At 40.8% G+C, this 27,375-nt stretch overlaps 1 protein-coding gene across 2 annotated transcripts in view; it reads left to right on the top strand.

The window, feature by feature from the left end:
• Positions 1–27,375, top strand: part of DGKQ (diacylglycerol kinase theta) — a 108,835-nt gene that overhangs the window by 20,293 nt on the left and 61,167 nt on the right. For both annotated transcript variants that reach the window (XM_055790542.1, XM_027782967.2), the window contains exons 2-6: positions 6,148–6,227; positions 16,826–16,925; positions 22,289–22,374; positions 23,103–23,228; positions 25,283–25,436. In XM_055790542.1, the coding sequence (XP_055646517.1) occupies positions 6,148–6,227; positions 16,826–16,925; positions 22,289–22,374; positions 23,103–23,228; positions 25,283–25,436 (546 nt within the window). The remainder of the gene's footprint in view (positions 1–6,147; positions 6,228–16,825; positions 16,926–22,288; positions 22,375–23,102; positions 23,229–25,282; positions 25,437–27,375) is intronic.

Genomic DNA, 27,375 nt, shown 5'->3' with positions numbered 1-27,375 from the left:
TGCAGGCCCTTGCTGGGAATTACAGCTTGTGCAGGTGACAAAATGCGAGTGAGTTACAGCACTCAGAGATGACGATGAACAACAAGAAACTATTGTTTTCCAAGTCATCCAGTCAATACTGAGGAGTTGTGGTGTTGTCACTTAATGTCAGGGTATGAAATTTTCCTAGTACTGGCTCTGTGACAGGCAGCTGGCCAAAACACTGTGTTGTTTCTTGGGAGTCACTGGAGTTTGCTGTTGGTCTGCGGTGTGCCAGTGCATCTCAGGTTTGCATGGAAGGAGCACTCAGCTGCAGGAACTTGCATCTGTCTTCAGGTACAAGACCTCTCTTCAAGAGTCCTGAATGTGACCTGTGGCAATGAAGGGTGATGGTGGTTCCTTTGTAAGTACCAGACCATGTCCTGCAAAACCCATGGGTTGTGGCACCTTGCAGTGAACATAAAAGGAGGGATTTTTTGGAAGGAGTGGGTGTTGCTGTGGCTTCTGGAACTGGTGCAACTTAATTGAGATGTAAGAAGCAGAGGCAGAGGGGCAGAAGGCTACTGGCAGGTCAACAAATCCAGGCAACAGACAGTTGGAGGAGAAATTGCAATTTACTTTGCAGGTGCATTTGTTAAGCTCAGAATAAGTCCTTACTGAAATGAGAGAAGTGCTCTTGCCTTAAGAACCCACCTGTGAATAGGTGCACAGTCAGTCATGTGTTAAACTGATCAGACTTCCAGAAGAGAATCAAATCCATTTTGGTCTTTTTGTTGACATTCCTTGATCCTCCTTGGAGAGCAATTTAGTAGCTCTGTTTTTAAAAGTGTTTAGCAAATGTAAAATTAGATTTATAAATACAATTGTTAAAGTTAAAATGTTAAAATAAAAATTTACAAATAAATTTGCTTGAAAAACAGCAAAACTGGATTGTGATGAGTATCTCCTCAGAGTGGAAACAAAAGTAATTTTCAACACCACCTAGGATTTTCCTCAGAACTGGATGGTCTTGTCATGCATAGGAGAAGATTATGTGTTAAATTTGGTATTTCTTGGGCAATTCTCACCCAGCCATCATTTGTGTGGGACACAGACACATTGCTAGAGTCTGCACGGGACATAATCCACCTTCTTCTTTCAAGTTTTGGATTCTGCTTTGAAGTCTGTCTTGAGGACAGAGAAAAAGGGTTATTTGGAAAAAGTGTGGCATATTGGAGGGTGTAAATAGCTGTTGCTTTGTTAACAAGTGTTGCACAGCTCATGAGTTATAGCGATCATAGAATCATTAGGTCCAACTGTTAACCCAGCACAGCCAAGTCCATCACTAAACCACATCCCTAAGCACCGCATCTACACGTTTTTTAAATACCCCCAGGGATGGTGATTCCACCACCTCCCTGGGCAGCCTGTTCCAATGCTTCACCACACTTTCAGTGAAGAAAGTTTTCCTAATCTCCAATCTAAACCTCCCCTGGCGCAACTTGCAGCCGTTTCCTCTTGTCCTGTCACTTGTTACTTGGGAGAAGAGACCAACCCCCACCCGCCCACAGCCTCCTGTCAGGCAGCTGTAGAGAGCAGCAAGGTCCCCCCTGAGCCTCCAGACTGAACACCCCCAGCCCCCTCAGCGGCTCCCCACAAGACCTGTGCCCCAGCCCCTTCCCCAGCCCCGCTGCCCGTCTCTGGACACGCTGCAGCCCCTCTACGTCCCTCTTGCAGAGAGGGGCCCAGACCTGAACACAGGGTTCGAGGGGCGGCCTCAGCAGTGCCCAGTGCAGGGGGACGGTCACTGCCCTGGTCCTGCTGGCCACACTGCTGGGGACACCAGCCAGGGTGCTGCTGGCCGCCTGGGCCCCCTGGGCACACTGCTGGCTCCTGCCCAGCCGGCCGTCACCCAGCACCCCCAGGCCCTTTCCCACCAGGCCCTTTCCAGCCGCTCTGCCCCAGCCTGTAGCGCTGCGTGGGGCTGGTGTGACCCAAGGGCAGGACCCGGCACTGAGCCCTGCTGAACCTCACACGACTGGCCTGGGCCCATCGCTCCAGCCTGCCCAGGTCCCTCTGCAGGGCCCAGCTTTTATGTCCTGCCTTCCTAGGGACAGCTGAGGGAGATGTTTTGTATTTCCTTGCAAGTGTATGTTGGAGAGCGGCTGGCTGTATATTCACTGCGTGTTGCTGTACATATATATTGCCTTTTTCTTTATTAAATTACCAAGTCAAACAAAATGTGACTGGGGAAGTAACCCTAGGAAGTGAAGGCACTTGGGCAAAGACCACTGTAAAGCCACATCTCATGGTTGGTGTGGGCATGGAGCAGTCCTGTGGTGCCTGATGGCCACCTGGCTTCTTGCTGTGCTTTGGGAATATCTAATTTTTCATATAATTGAAGTAATTTATTATTGAATAGAGGAGGGGAACAAGGGAAAATTGTCAAATATTGTTGCTGCTGTACACCTGACCATATAGTTAGGTGCTCAGAGAGACCATGAAAAGTCCCCCAAATCTGCAGGTACATGTTTTGTGGATTCTGTCAGTGTATCTGGAAATTGCCTCTCTTCATTTTCCCTCAATATGCTATAGCTTCATTCAGTTTAAACCTGGATATGGATGCCTTGTATTGAAAGTCCAATGTGAAGGTTGCAGGCACTGTTTTCTTCCAATACACCTCAAGTGTTTGTCTCTCCCTTCATCCATACTGTTAGGTACTTTTGGCAGTGCTGAAAATGCTTAACTAAAGGATGCACTGAGTGCTCCTGCCTTTCACACCTTAGTGAAACCATCACTTTTGTATACAGCATCTGAAAGCTGCATTTGAAATTGCTTTGTTGTGACTTAGACAATCCATAGATGCATGGGCTGGTGCCTCATCACTGAGTTTGTATGGAGAAATCTTCTGCCTATAAATAGAACAGCCTGTCTTCTTCCGCTAAATGATTTTACCTCAAATTTTGCATTTCGTATTCTGAAACTTCATGCAGCATCTTCTGGCTTGTTTTTCCTGGTGAAAGACCATCCCTTAAAAAACACCAAACCTCTCCTGGCTGTCAGAACTTCAGGCTTAATTGCATTCCCTCTCCAGTGCTACTGACACAAATTTAGAATTCACACCCCCCAGTACTGTTCATACTTCAGTTTGGCCTGCTGCCATTTCCGCGCCCCTCCCCCCCCCCCCCCCCCTTTTTTGGGGAGTGTTGAAAAGAGAAGCAAAATGGTGCCTTGTAAGAGTTAGTGCACCCCCTGAGGAATTCTGTGGGACAGGAAGAAGAAATGTAGCTGCAGCGTGTGCATCCTCCCTGCCAAATCTGAAGCATGTGACAGGCAGAGGAGGGATGTGTGAGTACCTACAGAAAAACATGTGAAAATCTTCTGTGGAGAATGTTACAGTCTCTGTTCGGACCCTACTGATCTCTTGCCATTTGTCTCTTGATATTTCTTAATTGTTTTTTTGCAAATACTTCAATCTTTTCCACAAAATTTTTGGAAATTCATTATTTTGTGTTTTCTTTCTTGATATGCAGTCAAGCAGTTAAAAGCTTTATGCACCTTCCTGTTTTTCTCCTTGCATGAAACCTTTATTCACTTTTTGGTTTACCGCTTTTCTGAAATTGCTGGTTTGAATAAGTCTTCAGTATTATTTTTCTGTGCCACGAGATGTTTCCTCAGCTGAACCATGGGATGCTGTCTTTATGCAGGGCCGTATTTTGCTGCTTCTGTCACCACAAAGAGAAAACTGAGTGGTATTGTGTTCAGGCACAACTCACAACTTGAGTTGTCTGAATAAATGGACATCATCTCTCAAGATCCTTGCCCATGGAAGGAGCTTCACATCTGTCAGCTGATTCGGAGCCTTCTGAATTCCCTGAGGCATTTGTGTAGGGCTTGGTTAACCTGTGTATTGAGTTACTGTATGTGCACTTCAAGCCAGTAGCCACTTGGAGATACTGGTCTTGCAGACCTCAGTTGCCAGCTGCTTCTTGCCGATCATAAAATTTATGGGAGCAGTCTGTAGCGTCTTGCTCTGTGCTTTCCTTTCTAGTTTGCCTGCTTCTGAACCAGAAAAACAAAGGAAAACTGCGCCATTTCACTGATGCTTTCTCCTTGACAAGTTCTCACCCCTTTATGAAGTTCTTGACAGCTGCCTATTTATATTTGAAGCTTCATATTGTTGCCTTTTGTGGGTTGGAGCTGTGGGAACCTTTGTCACCATGCTTCTGCCTGCAGGGTCCAGCCCTCCTGACCTAGACAGGTTCAGCTGAGCTTCAGGCACCACCTGAGACAGGGAAAAGACTGGGGCAGATGTCTTCTGTCAGTGGCAGGGCATATATGGTACATTTCAGACTAGCTAGTAGTGGGCAGGGAGCATCTCTCCTGCAACCTTTACAGACTTGTTCTCACAGCAACTAGCTGACCCTTCTGAAAGCATCCATAGAAATGCTGTGGAGACCTGAGGAGAGAGTAGGTTATGTCCATCAACATCCATGTTGTTGTAATATACGTAAGTGTGATAAAGAATTCACCAGTTCTCTGTGTGGGGTCATACCTGTGTTCTGGAATAGGAGATGCTTGTTTCCTCTGCCTGGACAATCCCTTTGTTCTCTTTGGTCTCTTACATGCTGATGGGCTGTGTGCTCCTTCCTCCATAGTGACCGCGTACAACTGTCTTGGGCATCTGCATTTTCAGCTCTGAGAATCTGATTTATTATCCCTTCATTGACTGTTTCCACCCCTTACCTGCCTTATTTAGTCACGAATGCTATCAACCTTAGAGATGCACTTAATACTGCACAGCACCCAGCAGAAGGTTTGGATCTGCTCCGTTCCCACTTCCTTTCATCAATGCAGTAATCACTCTGCGTTCAACCATGGATGATGAATAATAATGTGTTTATACGCAGTGGTGACTTGCAGTGCTACTTCTTTTTGATTTGCAGACTAATGAAAAACAAATGTCTGCCTGCTGCTTGCATTAAGATGAGCGCCAGTGTGAAAGAGGTTATCGTTCTTTTTGTGCCAGATAAAAGGAAAGGTTGCTTGGCATGGACTAGCGGTAAATCACAGAGAAGTGGATCTGGATTTTAATGCTTGAGTTGGCATGGGAGGCAGCAGTGTTGTGAAATCGGAAGTCAATGAGCTGGAGAAGGGAGAAGAGAGGAAAGGAAAATGGTCTGCTTTTGGTGGCAATGGCCTGCAGATGGGAAGCTTGAAGTGCATAGGGGTTTTCTCCATTCCTGGTGAAACTTAGGAAGCAGTACAGCATGCTTCTGAAAAGCAGGTTTGTGTGAAAACCTCCTGTGTACAGCAACAGCAGGCACGGGGAGAGGTCTGTGCTTCCACACGAGGTCAGAGCCTGAGCATCTGTGTAAGGCTTTGCGCTGGAACTGCTAAGGGTAGTTCTGAAATAAGGAGGACTCTAAAGCTGTAGCTGCACAGCTTACTAGCTCCTCATTAATGCAGGGTGGTGGGAATGGAATAAAGAATGCCTTGTTTTCTTGGAACAGCTTAACATCATGTAAATCCATGGTAAGAAGCTATGGAAAATATGATCCCGATGAGAATGGATTTTTTCGAATGCTGTCTTGCTTGAAAGCGTACTTTGTGGAGATCAGGTGGAATTCTAAACCTGTGCTTCCACAGTAGAAGCAATAATTAGTTGCTCTTGACTTTCAAAGCTGCATGCAAATGGTGACCTTTAATTTAGTATCCTTCGTCCATTAGTCTCACTGTGTAACAGTACTGTGGTTTCTCTCATTTATTCCTGTCACACACATTAGCTTGTAGAATAAGTTTACTTTCAAACGTGTGTATCTGCTTTGGCTACATCGAAGAAGCTGTTTTGGACTTTAGATTGTTTAAAATATATTTTGAAATTTAAGAGCTCATTGTGGTGCTTATGGGGAGAAGGTGTGGGAGGGCATGACTCGCTGTAGGCCTGTAATGTATTGGTTTAAACCCTTCTTCTTTTCCATTGCCAATGCCTTAGTAACAAAGTGAGATGGAGTTCACGTGCTGCCTGAAGTGTGGCAGTCATGTACATCCTCAAACCTAGGGGAGAGCAAGTGTGATTAAAAAGATATGTTCCTAATTGTATTTGACTCCATATCATTTTTTGTTTTGTTTCTCACAAAATCCCTTATTTGTGAAGATTTGCTCACGGTTCTTATTTTATTTCCACAGTTTGCAACTTCATGTCTCATGAGAAGTGCCTCAAGAATGTCAAGATACCATGCTCATGTATTGCTCCAAGCCTTGTAAGGGTGAGTAAAGCACACATTGCCTTTTCCCTTTCTTGGGATAATGGCACAAATTTATTACTATTGAACATGGTGTAGTACAGTAGTGGCTTGTTGGTGTTGTAATCCTTCAATCAATTGTGTTAGTCATCACCAAGGCTTTTGTAGCCGCTCAAAGGCAAAGTTTCATCTCCTTTGAAAAGTCCCTGCTATGGGCAGCTGTGGATAGTCTGTCTTTTGAAGAGCAGTTATTTGCATTCTTTAAATACTACTAGATATTCTTACTTGTGTGTCATTACCTGGAAGCCTTGCAATAACGTAGCGGGCCAACTGATTGGTATCAGTCCTCTCAGAAAACTGTACCATGTGTCATACTGAAGAAGAACTCTGTACGCCACCAATGTTTTTACAGCAATTGCATCTTACTGGGAAAATACTAAAGCTTCTCTGTCTAGGGAAGGGGCTGTGTTTAGCCTCTGTTGATTGCTGCACCTTAAGAATTTGCTTGCTTATTGTGTCCAGAGAATAAAGTCATTGCATTAAAAGCATAGGATTTCAAAGTAAAAAAAATCTGAGGGCAGGACTTCAGCTAATGGTAATAACTCAAATTTATTTATTTTGGTAATTAATAAAGTACTTGCTTTCAGATGCCCTGTGACTTTCTCTCCCACAAGACTTCATGCTTAAGAGATTGTTTTTAAAAGGTCTGAAAGATGAATCAACATTAAAGAAGATAATAGGATGCAACTAAGGCATTAAGAAGTTAAAATAATGAGAAGACAAAGTGTATTATCCGCTTGGGAAAAGATGACAGAAAAGGAAAAAAGGGGAAGGAGATCAGAAACTTACTGGAGAAGTAGTAAAACACTACAAATACCTTAAAGAGCCATATCCAAAAGTCAAATGAAACACGGCTGTAAAATCAGAATCATGTACATTACAGACTTCTCTGACTAAAAGCACATTTATGGGAACACATTGTGTAGACCTGGGAACCTGTGAAGCAGATCTGCTTCCCTTCTTTGTATCCTAGAAAGCTTTACAAATTCCTTTATGTTGTGGAAACCTATACAGGGGGTAGGACAGGAAAGTCTGAAACAGTATTTTGAAGTTACATGAATTGGATAGAGAGAAATCAGCCAGCCACTTGTTTTCCTTATATTTGCTTTGTCTAAATGATCATGCTGTTAGGCTTACTACACACTTCCTCTTCCCCACATACTTTTCATCTTGAGAGGTATAACTTAGGTGAAAAAAACTTGTCCAATACATAGGAAGTTGCCAGTGAAATAGTAAGAAATAATTGCTCTCAGAACCCGCGGTAAAGGGACACATAGATAGAAATGATATTGCTAGGAATTAGCAACTACTACTGTTGCAGTACGCTGGCAGCCGTTGTAGCATGGGAAAAGGAACAGAGTCAGATGATACAGGTATCTTTGCAAGGGCCCTTGGGGGGATGATAAATCCAACTGGGAAACAATTCAGAGTGTTAGAGCTGTAAACATTTGTGACGGCTTCTTTTGTGAATGTGCTCTAAATATAATTCATTGTTAAAAATAGCATTTGTTCCTTTGCCTTTGCATGGTAAAAATCCTGCATTTAAACTTACTAATGCTTCCACTGGCATTAGTTGTGGATGTCAGTGTGGGGTTTTTTTGTTCTTTTACCAGTCCCCATTCTTTACCTGCCCCAACACATAAATTTTATCTAATAGTTTGCACATAAAATTAACTATTGTTGCTGAGCAGTAGAATTTGTTTTATCTGAGAGTGGTTGTCAGCACTCAAAAGCTGTTTGCAGTTCAGTGTTGCTGTATTTAGCTGCAAAGTGTCTTCTGCGTTATCCATGCTGAGCTGTAATGACTGTGTTTTGAAAATACTGGATTGTGCTATTCTTTCTGGACAGTGTTGTCCTCCCTGACGTGGTCATCTAAGTTTCATTAATCCTGGGTCTGCTGTGCAAGTGAAGTCTGCCATATGGGAGACGTCGTTTTGCGTGCAGGCTCTGTCGAAGTAAATATTGAACTTGGCATTTGCTTAAAAACCATAACAGAGCAAAAAGCAAATGGTAATCATTTAGAGAATGTGTGGAAAGTTTATTTTCTTAATCTCCCTTCTCTCCTTTCAGATTATTTATTATTTCTTTATGAAAAGGTCCAATGTAGGAGGGAACACTGGTGGGATTTTTTTTCTGGTAGTTGCTTCTAGTATGTCAATATTCAGTATATTACAGAAATGAGATGGTGAGTTGTTGTTTTTTACTTTAACCTCCTGGATTTCATCTAGAGAAGGTGGCAACTGTTAAACCTCATCAGAGTCTGTATCATTTGATAATAAATCAAACTGTCAGATGATAATTTTTCAGCAGATGTTTCATGGAAACTTTTATTCCTGAGAGTAGGGTTTCCTTCCCAGTGTCAAGTAAAGGCCCACAGAGTCACAACCATGCCATGATTGCATCCAGTCTCAGATCATTCTTTTTGTTCGCCTTGAGAACATTTTTTCCACTATTATTAATCATTATCACCTGTATTCAGTGTTCTAGACTGGGTCCAGGTCATGATGTTGCAAAATAAGACTTCATGGATCAGTCTTCTGAACAAGCTTATGGTTTTATGGTTTGCAGGGGAAATGATTTGTTCCACTGGTAAGGTTTTGGCAACTGTACCAAATGCAGACCCTCTCTTTCCCACATTCCCTTATGTTTCTACTCTGAGATACATGTTCAAAAAAAGGGGGGGGGACGGACAGACATGGGGACACCCACTCCCAAAACACCCAACACAAAACAGAGTAACAGTGAAAACAAAACCTCTTTGATTGGGTGTGAAATGTCAAGTTTTACTTTCCCATGTTAGGTTGGCATTGAAGCTGTATTACAAATTTTTTACTCTTAAGTTTGCCCTAGAAGTGTGTATATGTTTTCTGTATAACTGTTCTTTGCAAACTAAATGGAAATGATAGTATATTGAACGTGGTTTTACTGAAGCTGGGCATTTGCTATGCTTGTTTTTCCTTAGGGTTGACAGGCTGCTCATGAAACTTTCTTGTGTGCTTTTGTTCTTAAAGCCAGGTTGTCTAGAATGGAAAAATGCTGGTTTAGGTCATCAGCTTCTCCTGAAGCTTTCTATGCTAAAAATAAAACTTGGCTTTGTAGTTCAGGATGTGGATAGCAGCTGTGTTCATGAGTTGTGATAGTTAATGGGAAGGTTGTGGTGCTTGAAGAGGTCTCTGCCTGGGCAAGCAGGTGTTGCAGTTGCCTGCTGACTTGAGTGTCTCCCTATGGCTGCTGGATTCAGCTGTGTGTGGGTGGTTATTTGGGTCATTTCCTCATGAACTGAAAGTAGAAGAGAGGAATAAAAGGGTACTTGGGTTACACTAAGTCCCCCTAACCATGCTTCTGATAATCTGTTCTGTACTGGACACTTTGTACTTTGAACACACAACAGCAGCATCTCATTTTTCTGCCACTGAAGTACTTCTGTACTGGGACACAACCTCTTGTTTGTTTACTTTCTTTCCCTACCCCTGTTCCCTGCCCAAGAAGCAATGGAAGGTCCAACTAAGTGTGAGACAAAGACCATCAAGGTTTGGTTACTGCTTAACTTGCCTTAGAATAATAAGTCCCCCGGTCTCATTCAGCTGTCAGAAATGTCTGAGGGATCTTTGTGTGACTGCCTCAGAGAATTAGCTTTTAAGGAATGTTGTTACAAGTGGCTCAAGTGTTTTAACAAATGGGAATAAGGTTGGGAAGCAGGGAAGGAGAATTTGATGTGGTTGGTTTGGGTGGGAGTTCTGGAGAACATAGGGGAAAAAAACCCCATCAGAATCCAATTTTAGAAAATCATTCTTTGGTGGTAGTTGCAGATGTTGGGGGTTTTACATCGGTGTGGGTTAAAAAAAATGCTTGAATGAATGCTTCCTGAATATTTACTACTTCTCCCAGAAGACTGCTGTAGAAGACAGGCTGAAATGCAATATTTGTAAATAAGCTGGTTGGCATATTATTGTTACATCTTCTTTTCAAATTACTGTGTATTTGGCATGCATCAGTCAAGGGACATTTTCTCCTGCTTTTTGATGGTGGTAGTGGAGTTAGAGCTGTAACATGGACTCAACTTCACAAAATACATGCTTAATATTTTTCTTCTTTTATATTATATATTGTAAACCCAAGTTTTGTTAAGTTCTTTTGTCTCTTTATTATTCCTCTTCTATTTGTCCATGATAAAGAGGCTTTGCTAGTGTGAGGGTTTTTTTCACAGAGAGTCCTAATAATGGTTGTACCTCAAGACGATCTTTTTACTAGGGCCTGTTGTGATACGGCAAGGGCTAATGGCTTTAAACTAAAAGACAGTAGATGCAGTCTAGATACACAGAAGAAATTTTTTGCTATGTGGGTGGTGAAAACCTGGAACAGGTTACCCAGAGAGGTGGTAGATGCCCCATCCCCAGAAACATTCAAGATCAGGCTGGACGGGGCTCTGAGCAACCTGATGTAGTAGATCCTGCTTATTGCAAGGGGGATTGGCCTAGATGACCTTCAAAGGTCCCTTGAAACCCATACCATTCTATGATTTGACCTGGGTGCTTGCTGGGTAGCCCTGACCACCTTCACCAGGAAGGTCCATGTCTAGTTCTTCAGCACTTGACCTATACCTGCATTGTTTCAGCAAGGCAGTTGCTTGCAATGTAGCAGCTACATGGCATTATTTAGAAGCCAAATGAGGTGAAAAACTGCTTGCTGTTAATCTTGGCCCTGCACCGAAGTTTCCTTCCTCCTTTTCCTCCCCAGAATGATAGTCCCTTTAACCCTGAGGTCAACTCAGGAGAGCTTATTATGCTCTATTGAATCTTGATGCAAGCTGCCTGGTAGCCTATGAACTCCCAGAAGAGCCCTATAGCTGTTTCAGTTACCCTTCAGGTTCAGAAGTGGTGTGGGATGCCACTGTGTCTGTTTCTTTTAGTTGTTTATCTTGATAGAAGGAGATCAACATTGATTTTCTCTGTAGCAGTAAGAGCAAGGAGTGACTGTCTCTTGCATATCGTTTTCTCTTTCCAGAACAAAAAAAGCTAGTCCAAGCAACTCTTAATTGCAGTGGAAAGCTCTTACACAAGTCTCATTTTCTAGTAGAAGTATCATATACTCCTGATTTGGAATGGTATGGAATTCACTGTGTAGTTCCCATCGTAAAGGGTCCTTGAGGGCTTTTAGATAACGCCTAATGTCCTGTCACAGAGATCTGTAGGATGGAGAAAAGCGTTCCTGGTTAAGGTGAGGTCACATAGGGGTGTGCATTGTTCCCTTGCCCTAGCCCCAGGTAAAACTTTGATAAGTATTTGATTTTCTCATCTTTTCTGTCCTATGATATGCAGAGACACCATTTGACTTTGTATTCTTACCTGATTTCAGAACTTCCATACGGCATGTGTACATAAAGTTGCTTTTTAGCACCAACTGACTTATCAGGTACTCAGAGGAAGAATGTCAGTTTGGACACAACTGACAAGTAATTGACAGACATTGTCTCTAAAAGGCAGAAGTAGAAATAGAGTGTATTCAGCTGCATGCAGTATATTTAAGTTGCAGAAATCCTTTGCTACTGAAGTAGAGAGGTTTCAAGCAAATAAAAGAGCTCTTTGTGATTACTGAGTAATAAGTAGGTAATTGAAAAGACGTCAGTACTGGGAAGAGTCAAATCACAAATCTGTTAGCTGCTTTCAGAGAGGCTGTGGTCTAGGCAACCTGGACAGAATAATCACGGGTGTACTCGGATGTGATCACCTTATCTACCTCTCTAGAGCAAAGGGGTTTGGTGTCGAAGTGAACCCTAGGAGTGTTAGATAAGGAAGTACTTCTGCAGCGTAAACATCAGACTCCATTTGTTTCAGAAACACCATTTTAATTTGTATCAGCAATTTTTGCTGTCCTTCTGTTGAGTCTTTGTGAAAGACGGCATGTGACTGACTACCCTTATGGGCACGGTTGCTTCCGTGCTGGTTGTGCTTGTCCTTAAAACACCAGTGTTTTTGAACGGAAAACCAGTGACCTTACGTTAAATTCCTTTCGTTCAACCTTTGGAGGTTATTGTGAAAGTGTTTGTGTCTGTATTTCTGTATACCCTTTCCGACTTGGAAGCTGATCAGCCCCACACTACTGTAGGTCCTGCAACCCTGCTTTCTTGGTCTCTCCAGTGTCCTACAAAGTCCAAGTGTGAGTTTTTTTAAATGTAATGGGGAAGGAGATACATGGGCAAAATAATATTTAGATACAGGCTGAGTAACAGTTTTTAGTAGGTTGTTCTTTTTCAAGACTGCCCAAGACAGCAGCTGTCACGGGCTTTTGGTATGTCTATTTCTCTTGTTCCCCTTTGAGCCTGCAAGTCTGGTTCAGGATTCAGGCTAAACACTTTCTTCTCCCTGAGTTGGTACAAAAGCAGCTGTACCTGGTTGAAGAATTGGCCTTCCTGGAGCTGTGTTTTTCCCCACTGAGGTGTCCAGAAGGTTGCAGACCAGTAAGATTTGACCTGACTTGACTCTATTCACAAACTAGAGGGTTTGGGTGGTAGCTGGGCTGCTCTGTGCGTAGTGATACCACTGCAGTGGAAAAGAGCACTTAAATTCATGGCCTGCTGTTATCTATATACTTGGTAGCCTGTGACATTTCAGGATGAGGAACAATTTCAAAAAGCACTACCAAAAGAAAACAATTCTATTCTTTCTATTTTTTCCAAAGTTTGGATATTAAGAGCAGTTTGTTGCTGTTCTTTCTCTATGATGCAGAAATGCTATACACTTGCACAGGTTGCGCTGAGAGAGTTAGATTCTAAGTTTTTTTTCTGTAGGTTCAAATTTTGTTACAGGCCATTACAGACTTTTACAGAAATGTGGTATGTTCTGTAATGCTTTGGATTTCTTGACAGGTGGCAGGAAACAAAACAGGAACTAGCAATATCTTGTCCAAGAGTGCAGTCATTCTGGAGCTTATGCTGGTGTGTTATCGCTGTCTTTTGATGGGCTTCTGATCAATACTGTAAGGGCACTTAGATGTCATTTAATGGTATTACTAGCAGAAATTTTCTGTATTTTTCTGCAGAAATCAATTTTAGTGGTTTGCATAAAGTAATTTAAGTAGTTATACTGGAGAAGCAGTTTTAAACTCTCATCAATTATTAAACTTTCCTTCTGTAGGCTGTCTTATGTGTCTGTACTTCGCTGTACTCATACAGGTGGATATAAATTAAAGAAAAATGCCTAACATTTCAGATTCTGACATGCTGCCTCACTGGCTTTCCTGGTCTGAATTTTGGTTCTTTTTATGTATTGGGTGCTTGGAACTTGTTTGGCAACAAAAGAAATATAGGGAGCTGTAAGGAGAAACATCATGTGATAGATGATTTCGTTATGTTGTACTTGCTTTTTTTTTTTTTTCTCTTTTTCCATCTTATTCCCATCCCATTTCCCACCAGGCTCTGCAGTGCTTTTATACCTGTCTCTTTGAAAGCAGGTTAGAAAGACCATTCATAATAAATAAAGTTTCTTTGGCTTGTTTCAGAAAGGAAGAAGTTAAGGTGAACAGATTTTTTTTTTCTTTTCCTTTTTCTTTTCCCCTTTTCTTTTTTCCACCCGACATTTCAATCAGCAAGTTGTTCCCTTCTTTTTCACAGTGACATGAGACTTCGGAGGATTGTTACCAGGGTCTGAACACGTGCAGAATTTAGGTTTGGTATCTTTCCCTCAGGTCTTCTAGATAAGTACAGTCAGACCCTGAATAAGTTTGACTCCTGTCAAAGTAATTTCTTACAGTCTTTCCCCAAAGAAGCAGTTTTTTCACAAAACTCTACTTTGATATATGGAGTGTCCTTTTTTTTTCAGCAGAACCTTTCTGTGACAGTAATGAAAAGCCTGCATTTCTACGCCAGTTGTAAGATAAAATAGCCAGACTCATGGCCAGGGAAAGGAAAGTTCTCTGTGTTTCAAACATGGGTTGTTGAGGGGATCAGATGCCCATGCTGGGTGTCCAGAGGAGGTTATTGACCACTCCAGAGATAGAGGAGGTCTTGTCTGTGTCTGATCTCAAGGGGAGTACTGCTGCCTTGGGGACAGCTGGCTCTGCTGTGCCTGGGGCTGTGGCACCAGTAGGGCAGGCAGATGACTTGAAGGTGAGAGATGTGCAGAAAAGCTTTCATGGAAAAATCCCATCAGGCCTTTTCAGTACTCCTCCCACTTGCTGTGTCTGGCTGGGATTGTGCTGACGTGCACTTGAACTCATGGTGTAGAATGATCTTTGGGCAAGTGGCCTTCTCCCACCAAGCTGCAATTGGACTTTCCTCTTATTTTTAGAATGGCTAGAGCAATAAAACAGCTCTGGCACTTTACTTCAAGAATAGCTGAGCCAGGTAACTTTTATGTTACTCTACAGGGAGGTTTGGTTTTTCATTTCTCCTGAAGAAGTATGAAAGTGCAATAAAAGTGGGTAGGGATTATGAGCCTTAATCTGAGATAGTTTCATTACAGCTCCCCAGTCTCTCCAGGGTTCACCACCACCACCCCTCCCCAAGGTTATATATTCTTTTTATAAGCAGGCATTATATGACTCTTCTGATTTAAAATAAATAAATAAATAAATAATGCAAGCCAACCCTGAACTTTGTGTCAGTTAGAGCTGGAGGGCTGAAGAGAATGAAGTTTCTGTGTGGATTGACAGGAGCAGGAGACAGACCACAAAGCATAGTCTGTCTGTAGTTTTAAGTCCTGAACTTTTACATAAAGTAAAAATTCAAAGCTTTTGGAGGCAAGGATATTTTATATAATATATCACGTTGGAGATACTGATATGAAATCCTTTTTGTAGGCTGGCTGACAGCCAGGTGTGGCGAGGAGCCTGGGATCTGAACAGGCAGTTTCCTGGTGAGTCAGGGACCAAGGATCCCTCCAGACAGTGCAGTCTGCTGAGGCAATGAGCTCGTGACTGCGTCACTGTACAACTGCTCTGCATGATCTTGTTCACATCTGACAACATAGGTGTATTTCATACCTCTCTTCATCCTCCTTTGCCTCCGAAAGATTAATTCTGAGGAGGACGGAAGGAACCATGTGCTTTGCAGTTTGGAGATTAGTGATTGTTCTTAACTAAACTTTCAGTAATGTTCCTTTCTCCTTGTGTTATGTCTGGCAAAATTTATTACTCTTACTCATTGCACCTGCTTGAAGTATAGGATTGTTTAGTGTAACTGCCTCCGTGCTTTCAGAGGCAGAAGCACTGGTGGGAATAATACCTTTGTAAGTGCAAGCAACTTCCTAGGTCATCAGATTCTGTGATCCCAGTATGTGTCAGATTTGCTGCTAGATATTCCCAGGAAAACTCTTAATACACAAGGAGAGAAATTAAAATCCTGCTCAATAACTTTGGAGGGTTGTTTACTAGTACATCAGGGAGGGAAAGTAGATATCTGTATGTGTATCTTAAATCATTTCTAACTTTTTACTGGGCATGATTTATTTCATTTCGCACCTAAGTAAACATTTGTCAGCTTTTAGTAGAAATGGGGTTTTCTTTGTGATGCAAGAACCAGAAGATAAATCTGGTAAGTTTGTCACATCAGGAAGGGCATGTGAGATGCACAATGCTAAATACCTAAGTTGTGGCAAACTTTTATGGAAGTCATTTGGATTATAGAATTGTAAAGATGCAATTATGCTTCTTCCATCTAATGTGAATGTCAATTTAATGAAGATGTGTGTCTTGCAGGAAGAATGGTCTCTAGAACAAGTATAAAGCTCAAGTATGTTTCTTGTGCATTTTTCATCATTTTTTCTGTTGTTCTTTTGGTACTGTCGCTTCCAGTCTTCATTATTAATCACTAAACAAGAAGAAAACTCTACCTTTTTAGGATAAGTGAATAGTATGCTAGAAATACTTTTGCTAAAACTGTTGGTACAGCTCTTGGCAAGAGGAAGTTGAAATGTATCATCTTCTACCTACAGTCAAAGGAACCTCAGTATGGATGTACTTCAAGAGCTGGATCTCTGTACCGTCCAGGCTGTGGTGCTTTGCAGGGGCAGGGGGGGACCAATGCCTTTGCCCTGATCAGTCAGTTGGCTGGGCTGTATTCAGAGAAGAGGTGAAAGGCATGTGGAGAGTACCAGACTGTGACAGCACAGAGCTTTTAGAAATTGGCTTGAGTGTGTCTTTAGGGTATTTTGTGTACATGTGCAACTGTTACTCTTCAATTGTCCTTGATTCGGTTAAGAATACAGAAAGGAACTGTGATTTCAGGTAAGTCACACAGTACTGAACCCACAGGAAACGTTTGGCTTTGTGGCAGTGTGAAACATCAGGAAGCTGAACAGCACTTAAAAATATATACATTACATATTAAAACTGGAAAATGTAAAAAATATTTTTAGAAAAAAATACTTAAAGTATTTCAAATATATTATTAAGTATGGACTATTTTTTTTTTACAAGAATGCTTTGCTGGTATATTTGTTCTTGGGCTTAGTAAAGTTTACGTTGTATATACTGACCTGTCTTACATGATAAAGCAGTCTCTGTGAACTGTAACTGGCACTTTGAAAGTTGTGGATGATGATGTTTTATCCATTCTTCATTGGCAGGTTCCAGTTGCACACTGTTTTGGCCCTCCAGGACATTACAAAAGAAAGTTTTGCACTGTGTGCAGAAAGTCATTAGAGTCATCTGCCTTTCGATGTGAAGGTAACTTAAAAAACCCTACTTGTATAGCTGCCTGTGTGTTATCCAGTAATGTACACTTTGCTTGCATTGCACACCTTACATATATATACACACACACATACATGTGCTCACTGTGAGACTTTTTGGGTTGTTTATCATCCACTCATTGACTGTAGAAATGTGTACTTCAAACTAAGGAATCTTCAGTAAACCACAGACTTTATCAAACGTGTGTGCTCTTTCATCTTTCGTCCAATTTACTCTGAGCAAGTCTGTGATGTTGATCGTGTGTAATGAAGTCATGCCTGAGATATGCAAAGAATGAGAAGCTATTATGGCGAAAGAAAGACTCCTCCTGTTGAGGTAATTTATTTCTGTTTCCAATGGGAGCTGTTAATACAGAGAATCATCAGGTATTCACGTTTCTAAAACCTCCCCCTTTCTACAAAAGAATGGAATATAGCTTTTCTGTGTTACTGGTCTCAGATAGCTATTGCTTGTAGTGGCAATGAGTGCCTTGAATGGAAAGATATTTGAAAATATTATTTGTCAAAATAATACTGCTCTGAATGTTCTGACATGGATCCTCTGAAAAAACATTAATTAAATAAATCAACCAAACACCAGAATTTTTATTTGGAATATGTGTTAGCATAAGTACTTGACTGATTTTTGACATGGGGCAGCTGCTTAATTCTCCCTTGTCTCCCCTGTCTTGAATATCAGGTAGTTGTTCAGTTGATGTTGTGAGGTTGAATAGAATTCAGTATTTTAAAGGAATATTACCTGTGGACTTTCAAAAAAAAGATAGGGTCTACTGAGAGAAGAATCACTTCTGTAGGGATTTGAGATGCTTTCAAAATTGCTGTTATGCTAAAGATAATGTCTTGTTTAATACGATCACCTCTGTGTGTGGGAAACATTTCTTCTTGATCAGGGCATTTAGACTTACAATGGTGCAGTGGTTTTTGTTTCTGCTTTGGTCTTCTGAGTTCCATAATGAATCTAAACTATGTTCTTCTGACTAGTGGAAATCTGTCGCTTAATATAGTTACCGTGTGGGTGGGATGGTCAAAGAGCTACAGATACCACAGAGTTGTCTCTGATGATCTATCTTAATAAGCCTCAGAACCTGTGTGGCATGAGAGAGAATTTGGAAAGAAAATTTTTGCTAGCTATGTCCTCCTAACTCTTGAAAATTACTTTAGTGATTTTAGTTGAAGCTTTCTAAATTTTGCTTTCATTTTCTTACTCTCTTAATTCTACTGTGTTAGCATTGTACCCAATGCAAGGGAATATTTATTTTTTCAGATGTTTCCATTTAAGTGTTTTTAAACAAGAAACATGTGAAATTGAATGTTATATTTAGGTATTACAAATGCCCAGACATATTTTTTTTCTGGTTCAGTGAAGGTTCTGAATGACGTTCCTTGCATGGATTAAATTGTTTTCTTCTTTTCTGTGGAGTGACTTGTTTGCTATCCAGTTTTCTGAATACCAGTGAGTCTACAACTTGTTTCTCTGATACTTTTCCAGCTGAGGTTCATAAAATGCACAAGATTCTTCCTTTACTCTTCAAAAATACTTTAAGAATTTGTTTTAGAAGCTAGCTGTTTTAAGCTGTAGGGCTTTTCAATCCAGATGGAATTGTTGAACTTCCTTGCTTTTTTTTGATTCCTTCTAATAACTGAGCTTAATAGTACAATTCTACTGTTAATTATGATGTTCTCTACTGAATACTGAAATTTAAAGAACTTTTCCTGAATCTTTACCGTAATTCAGGTAGAAAAGAGGGTTAAGATGAAGTTAACTTCTCTAAGCAAATTATTAACATCATTAGATGTACTTTTAAAATAATTCAAATAATTTGTTTTGGACTCTTCAGGAGTCTCTGTTGGACTTTCTTACATTAAAATAAATTTTCCTTGACAGGAGATAGAAAATTACTAAACGCTGTGGGCGCATGATGGGGCATCTGTGGTCAGAAATGAGCATGCATGTATATTAAACTCTGGTGAGATAAGTACATAACACTTACTGGAAAAAATGACAACGCTTGGCCTCCAAATTCTGCTGATAATTATTAATAGCTTTGGACAGCTATTTTTGCTGTAGAATTCACTGGGTAACAGATGAACTCAGACTCATGATGGTGGGAGTTGCTTTCCCTTTTTTTTTACAAGAAGAAGGACTGCAAAGAAAAAAAGAAGAAAGGGAGTAACCCAAACATGTTTTTAGCATTGGATCCTTTACAAAAGTTTCTTATTAAACATCAACCAGGAGCAGCAATTTTACTGGAGAGGGAGGCAGTTAATGTTTTAAAGATTATTCTGCCAAGTTTATGTATTTGAAATGAACCAACTTGGTTTTTTGGCAATAATGAAGGAGTTCTCAGCACTTTAATGACTAGCTTGAACAGAAGACCACTGTTCTGTTAAAAGTTAAAGAATTGTGAGGGTTATGGAAAGGCTGATAAAGATGAAACTTCTTTTTGTAGGTGCTCTGATTTGACTTATCTTAACATATAAAAACTTTAACATTTCTATCAGTGGGATAGCTATTTTAAGGGTTTAACTCCTGTGACAGCTCCTGTCCTTCACATGCGCGCATTTTCTTACTGAGTTGGATTTGGTGTTAGAAGCAGCAGATGTGAATTAAACCAAGGGGGAAAAAAAATGTCTTGTTCTTACATATATACATACATGTATAGCAAATAGCAGTATGTGCCTGTGTTAGCAGAATTAATGATAAAAACCCCAACATGTTGTTAATTCCTTGTTGTGGTTTCACCCTGGCTGGCAACCCAGCACCACACAGCTGCTTGCTCACCCCCTCTCACCCAGAGGGATGATGAGAAGGATCAGAAAGGAATGTAAAACTCGAAGGTTGAGATAAGAACAATTTAATAGGTAAAGCAAAAGCCACCCACGCAAGCAAAGCAAAGCAAGGAATCCATTCACCACTCCCCATGGGCAGGCAGGTGTTCGGCCATCCCCAGGGAAGCCGGGCTCCGTCACGTGTAATGGTTACTCGGGAAGACAAACACCATAATGCCAGATGTCCCCCCCTTTATACTCAGCATGGCATCATATGGTATGGAATATCCCTTTGGCTAGTTTGGGTCACCTGTCCTGGCTGTGTCCCCTCCCAGTTTCCTGTGCCCCTCCAGCCCTCTCGCTGACAGGGCCTGAGAAACTGAAAAGTTTTTGGCTTAGTGTAAATGCAAAACTAAAACCATCAGTGTGCTGTCAGCATTGTTCTCACATCAGAGCCAAAGCACAGCACTGCACCAGCTGCCGAGAAAAAAAACTAACTCTATCCCAGCTGAAACTAGGACATTCCTTCAAGCTGTAATATGGTCTACAGAAACTTTTACCATTAGTGAGGATATGACTCAAAGCATCTAACTTGAGTGGTAGCTGAATTGGCAACACTGTAAAATATTCCTGTTGTATCTATGGATATGGAGAAGTGTGAGTGGAGGAGGGACCATGTCACACCTCATCTAAAAGTTCTTGAGCTCAGTGAAGACGTATGGTGTGGGGCATTGTATGTAAAAGCTTGTGGTTGACTTAGCCCTGTTAAAAGAGGCTTTGCTTTGGTGTGGTGGTAGATCATGGTCTTCTGTGGGATTAGTTCTGATCACCTTTCCTAGAGACCAGAGACTGATTTTAAAATAAGGTGGTTTCTCTATATAATTAAATACTGTTTACAAGATACTTTCATGTCATGTAGGTAACATGCACAGTTGCCACCTTCCAATCTTCAGGTTACAGTCTTCAGTTTTTTGTGATGTCCTTGGAACAATAACCTGTTCAACAAAACAAAACCAGAAAAAAAGTATTTGAGGAATTTGATGCTTGCTTCTTTCTTTCATTTACTCTAAAAAAAATCAGATGCCTTCCCAGAGTATTTGTATACACAAGTCTGTAAAAAGCAGCTAGAGGAGGATCTTTTTCATCCATCTCTGTCTGACGTCCATAGAGAACTTTCTGAACTCTTGCAGTAGTGAAGCTAAGTATTGAGATATTTTAGTTGGTTTTGTTTTTTTTAATGAATGATCCTTTGCAGCATAATAATTTAGCTGGGTGGCTTTTTTTTTTGTTTGGTTGTTTTTTGTAGGTTCTGTTTTCTTTCACTTCTGATACTTCAAGTCAGCTTTTAAATAATGAAGGTACTTTATTCAAAACCAACTTGCCTAAAACTTCATAGGCTTCACTAAAACTTCTTCCAGCTGCAGTATAGAACAGGTATTTTGGAAGACAATGTTAAGTTTACTTAGGAGGGTGTGCTGAAAAAATTATTATTTTCCTTTTCCTGACAATGAAATGGTGATTTGCCATATGCAGACACACCTTGGACAAATCGTTGAGATTAACATACTGGTTTATTCTGGTCAGGTTTAAAATTAAATCCATTGAGTGTCATTTGGCAATAAAAAGTATTTATTTCCTGAGTAAAACATGCTTTCTGGCTGTTGCAGTCTTCCCAGGAATTATGTCCTCCGGTCATTTTGCATGTTCTGATGTCAGCGTGTGTCATTATCACTTTGCAAACACCAGCGAGTTCATGCTGGTGCAGCTGTGCCACGTGGGTTGGTGGCTGATCTGATCTCTGCTGTGGCTCCCGGGCTCCTGTGGGACTGTGAGCGAGACAAGGCTCCTGGCTGCCATCAGGAGGGGTGTGCTACTTGCCTTGCTGCTGTTCTGGTGGGAGTGTCCCCCTCCTACTTTGCTGGGGCTGGGGTCTTGTCTCTTGACTCCTGCTTCTGACAGCCCCATGGATGGACAGAGGTGCTGTCCAGCAGAAAAGCTTCAGCTGTTTTGCACCCACTCTTGTGCCCGCTTCCTCTGCAGTATGCTTTGCAAAAGGTTTTGTGAAGGGAATGGAGTATTGCTTCAGGAAGACCATTACTTTACACTCAAGACTTGGTGGTATTTGGATGCAGGAGAACTTTCTGTTAATGCTTCTAACATTCAGCTTTTTTTGGATTTGGTTAAATCGAAGTAAGACTTTCGGGCATGATTATATGGGAGTAGGCAGTGGTTCCTGTGGAACTGTGAGACAAAGCTGTAATAAGCCAAACAGTTGTTGCAAATTTAACTTGCTGTATTGAAGGAAATACAGCAAGTGCTTATGAGCAAAATGAGCTTAGCCTTTCCTAATACTTGTGGCATCAGTTTAACTCAAAGGAAATGGAGCAACACACAGGACAATGCTGATAAACTTCCTTCATTGCCTGTCTTTGAACAAAAAAGAGCATGAAGGAAAGAAAGCATGGTGTGAAAAGGTAGTGGAGGACTGAGGGAGGGAGGGAGGGAAGGGAAGCAAAAACACCCCGGGGTTTCTAGCTTAAAGAAGTTTTCTTGTTTTCATGCTTTTAGTATGTGAGCTACACGTGCACACAGACTGTATCCTGTTTGCTTGCAGTGACTGCAGACAGTGTCACCAGGATGGGCACCAGGACCACGTAAGTGTGAATGCCTCTGCAGCAGAAAGTGGTCGTGCATTTTCAGTGTGAAAATTGGCTAGAGGAGAGGGAGGAGTCTTGGCCTTTCTTTCACATGCTGCCATTTGTCAAAGTATTTTTGTTGCTTATTGGCAGGCAAAGGAAATGTGGCTTCAGAATGCATCACAGATAGCAAAATGAACTTAAATTCTGACGTACGATGCTTATTGTAGCAGTGCTGAAAAGTCTGTGTAATGTATATAATGTCCTAATTAAAAAAAATAATAATTAAGCATCTTATCTAAAAACTTGCATTGCAGAAGCTGGCATGGAACTCTTCCTCCACCCCCCATATATGTTGAGCTGTTTGCTGCATTCCATCCCTGGCAAACATTGTCATATTCCTCAGGCTTCCTGCAGTCTGTCTGAGGCAAGACTGCCCACCTTCTTGCTGTAAAATACATGCATAATACTAACCTGTTCAGGATAATTGTTTAAATAAAGAATAAACAGTTTTTGGTGGACTGTGAAGAAAAAGAATATTTAAAAATATTAAACTATTTTTGGCAGTTTAATAAACTTCTTTCTGTGAAATACAAGATTGTTCAGTTTGTATAAAGTAAGAAAATACTTTATGTCCTAGTCTGTGTTGCTGTTTCCCCAGAGCTGTTTGAATTGCTGATTGTACGTTAGGTTGAGGATGCCTCTGTATGTTTTGTGTAACACCAAGTCTTGATGTGTTCCTCCAGGACACTTACCACCACCACTGGAGGGAGGGAAACCTTTCTTCAAGTGCTCGTTGTGAAGTTTGCAAAAAAACTTGTGGCTCTTCTGAGGTGCTGTCTGGCATGAGATGTGAATGGTGTGGCATCCTGGTATGTTGTGCTGTTGTGTATAATTGTGGGAACCATATATATATATATAGAGAGAGAGAGATATGCACATGCTTATTTAAACATTTTATATAAAATATTTGTACACTTCATAAATATACTTTATATACACTTCATAAATACACTTCATTTATGTACTTATATAAATATGTACTTGAGTTACATGGAAAATCTGATTTTCTAAGTCCCCCCCTTAGTCTTTAAAAGGAGCAATTCTCAAAATCACAGTTAAGTTTTATGTAAATACAATAGAATTAAAATTTGTCAGGGACTAATCATTATAGATTTCTGCTTAGAAGCCTGCAGTTACTTTTCCTATGTGAAATCAGAATTTCTTTCATGTCGTATGAATTCTGCAAGGTCAAAGATTTACCATTCCAATATGCTTATCCTTCTTTCAGTGTAGAATAATTCTTAACCTGTATGTTCTGGGGTTTTTTTTAAGCTATCATTATTGGCTTCTGTCTTTTCTGTTCACATGATGCATGTTGAATTCCAATGCAACATAATGGTATGCTTAAATAATCCTCATGAAAGCCACAGCTTTTCACATACCGATACACAGTCTGCTGCGTAGGTAACAATTGGTCCATCCGTTTAATGCTACCTCTTGTTGAAATATGAAGAAAGTGCAAAGCAGCACTAGATGGGGTGAAGATTAAGTATAAAATAGGTAAATTTTGTAAAATGAAAAGTAATAAAATAGGAACTGTAATAAATGTAATAAACTGTGTAATAATAATTTTAAATGAAACGGAGGTTATTCAGTGTTTCAGGTATGATGAATAATACCTTTTTAAATATTGTGGATTTTGTATTTTTAATATGATTCATAATTTCTGAGGTGGGAAGGGTTGTCTTTGAGGACAGTCTAAAAAATGTAATGTGCTATATGGCCACACATTCAAAGGTACGTGTATGAAATAATGCTGGAAGATCTCTTGCAAGTATGAAGGCAGAAAACAGCTAGTTATGCTTTGGAATAAAAACTCCTAACAGTGTTATTACTGAATCTGCAAGAGGATATTGCTGTTTTCAAGCTGTTTATTATAACCTGCTGTCATGGTTTAACCCCGGCCAGCAGCCCAGCACCACACAGCCACTTGCTCACTCCCCCCGACCCAGACGGATGGCAGGGAGGATTGGAAAGGAATGTAAAACTCAAGGGCTGAGATAAGAACAATTTAATAGGTAAAGCAAAAGCCAGGCACCCAAGCAAAGCAGAGCAAGGAATCCATTCACCACTCCCCACGGGCAGGCAGGTGTTCGGCCATCCCCAGGGAAGCCGGGCTCCATCACTCATAATGGTTACTCGAGAAGACAAACGCCATAATGCCAGGTGTCCCCCCCTTCCTTCTTCTTCCCCCAGTTTATATACTCAGCATGGCGTCATATGGTATGGAATATCCCTTTGGCTAGTTTGGGTCACCTGCCCTGGCTGTGTCCCCTCCCAGTTTCCCATGTCCCCTCCCAGTTTCCTGTGTCCTGTCTCCCCCCCAGCCCTCTCACTGGCAGGGCCCAAGGAACTGAAAAGTCCTTGATTTAGTATAAACATCACCCAGCACCAACTCAAACCATCAGTGTGCTGTCAGCATTGTTCTCACATCAGAGCCAAAACACAGCACTGCACCAGCTAATAAGAAGAAAATTAACCCTATCCCAGCTGAAACAGGACACCTGCCTACCTTTCCCACCTCCCTCAGTAAATAACCATATAGAATGGAAGATCCAGGGTTTGAGACCAAAACTTCAAACTTCCTCAGATAGCTATATAAAAAACTTTAGGTTTTAATAGAACAAGTTTACAGTACTTGAGTTTCTTCACATTAAGACTTTCGATTATTGGTTATATAAAAGCTGAATGGAACAAAAGACAATCTAAAGTGAAAAATGGGTCACTCACTTCATGAAAGTGATTTACAAAAGGTCTATATATGCCCTAGCCTGGGTTTTGCAATTCTAGTGCATATTTTGTTATAAACAGATTTGCTTTCTTTGTGTCTCATTAAGTCCTTAATTGATGCTTCTATTTATAGGCTCATGCTGCTTGCTACGTAATTGTCACACCAGAATGTACTTTTGGAAGGTTAAGAAATATGATTCTTCCTCCAAGCTGTGTGCAGTTATTTTCTCGCAACTTCAGCAAACTGCATTGTTTTCGAATATCAGAAAATTTGCAAACAGAATCAGGTAAAAACTTTGACAGTTGAATGCAGCTAATTGATGATCATGTTTACCCTAGCACTGTAAATCACTGATATATACAATTCCCAGTTTTCACTGCTTTTGTGGCAACACTATAACTTCTTGCTATTTCTGGGACAGGATAAAGATTTTTAAATGCACACTGTGCAAAATGCTAAAAATTCTGTTTACTTGTACAGGGCAATTTGAAAACTGTTCTTTAAATAGTAAGCATGCAGAAAGTGAAAACCTAAAATCCAAAAATGTGTATTATTAGTGTTACCATTGCAACAAACACTTGCTGGTACACATTGTTTTTTCTTTGCCTCTTTGATTAAGCATTAGCCCTTTTTAAGATTTCTATACTGAAAGGAAACCATGTATTTATATTTAACAGAGTAATGTTCTGCTGCCATCTAGAGTGTATGTTTGCTTAACAGCTCTTTAGGAACAAGAGAATTTTTTAAGCTGCTGAAGTATTTTCAAATTTATATTTTGATTATGATGTTCTTATAACGCCTTTCTTTTGGTGCTTGAAAGTAGGAAAGTAAATTAAAAGTACACTGTGGAAGTTAAATATTTGCAACTGCACTTTTCTCAGCCTGACAGGTTGTTCTTGAACTTTCTGCTTTGAACATGCACGTTTGGTTTTGGTGAAGGTGGTTGGCTGGTAGCAGGATCCGTGCATTCTCACATGCAGAAGCTATGGCAGTAGTCCTGCTGCTGCATAAACTGCATGACCCTAAGTGTACATAACCTAGATACGCTGAAGTGACCAATAGAAGTTGAAGGGGGAGGGGAGGTGTTATGTTGCTTTCATTGGTTGGGTTTGTTCAGTGAGTTGTTTTTCTTTTTAATGAATATGCTTGTTGTTTGGGGAAGGTGAAGTACTGCACGTACGTCAAAGTCATTGAGTTTTTAATGCTCCCAACATAAGAAAACCCAGAAATAAACTATATGGATAAGCTTCGTTTTGCTGGGAGACTCAAGAATCTTGGTTCAGGTCTACTGTTAGGTATTCTACAGGTTCCCCAAAGACTTAAGCGAAGATAAAGTTGTATTATGAACAGAAGTTAATCACAAACCTTCTAAATAGCCTCGTCGTGTAAGTCTTTTCTGACGTTAACTAAGTTTGTTTTTTAAACAGCAGTGTGTTCTTTTAATATGTCAGGCTTTTAAATCACCTCTAAGTAAAATTAAACACAGAGCACCTTGAGTGAAGGAATCAAAGGTTATAGCTTCACCTTCTAGTCTCTTCCTTCATTATTTCAGGTGATGGTAGAGGTTTTCCATTTAAGGTCTTAGGCCACATGCTAAGTGTATGAGTTTGTGTTACATATACTCAAGTTTTTTTGAAATAATATTTTTTGCATTCCTTTATTTTAAATGTGTGTCTTGTCCTTTGAATTGAGAGAATGCAGTGCAGGTCAGTCAGAAACAGATGCATGGCAAAGGGAAAATACTTAGACCCTTTCCAGTGCTTTAATGTGAGATGAAAAAAAATAAACAAACCCAAAGAAAACGCCCCACATTTGGAAAGGCAGAATGTATTTTTGTAGTGCTCAGCCTGCATACATCCAGATAAAATACCGCAATATCCTGAAAAATCTCTTTTCTAACACCAGATCTCTTTTCTGCTGGTCTGTGAAAATTTCTCCTCCTTGGGCTTAGCTTTCTGTTGTGTGGTGGGCAGCAGCCTCCCAGGGTAGAGGGGCTGCTGACACCTGGGGGAGCACCAGCCAAGCCATGGGGGTGCTCCCCTTCTGCTGCTGGTCCCAGGTGTACCTTTGAACTTGATGGCTGCCGCAGCACATGGCATCTTCCTTTTTTCATGGTCAATGAGCCACAGTTGTGGCTCAGCATAAGGCATGGAGAATATCTGTGGTGTGGTACCTGCCCCACAGTTTGCTGTGCATAAGGCTTTTTGTTCTGGTTTTCCTTAGCC

Source organism: Falco peregrinus, chromosome Z (genome assembly GCF_023634155.1).
Source record: "Falco peregrinus isolate bFalPer1 chromosome Z, bFalPer1.pri, whole genome shotgun sequence".
Classification (NCBI taxonomy): domain Eukaryota; kingdom Metazoa; phylum Chordata; class Aves; order Falconiformes; family Falconidae; genus Falco; species Falco peregrinus.
The sequence above is the reverse complement of the archived record's forward strand: the minus strand, read 5'-3'. Positions and strand labels throughout refer to the sequence as shown.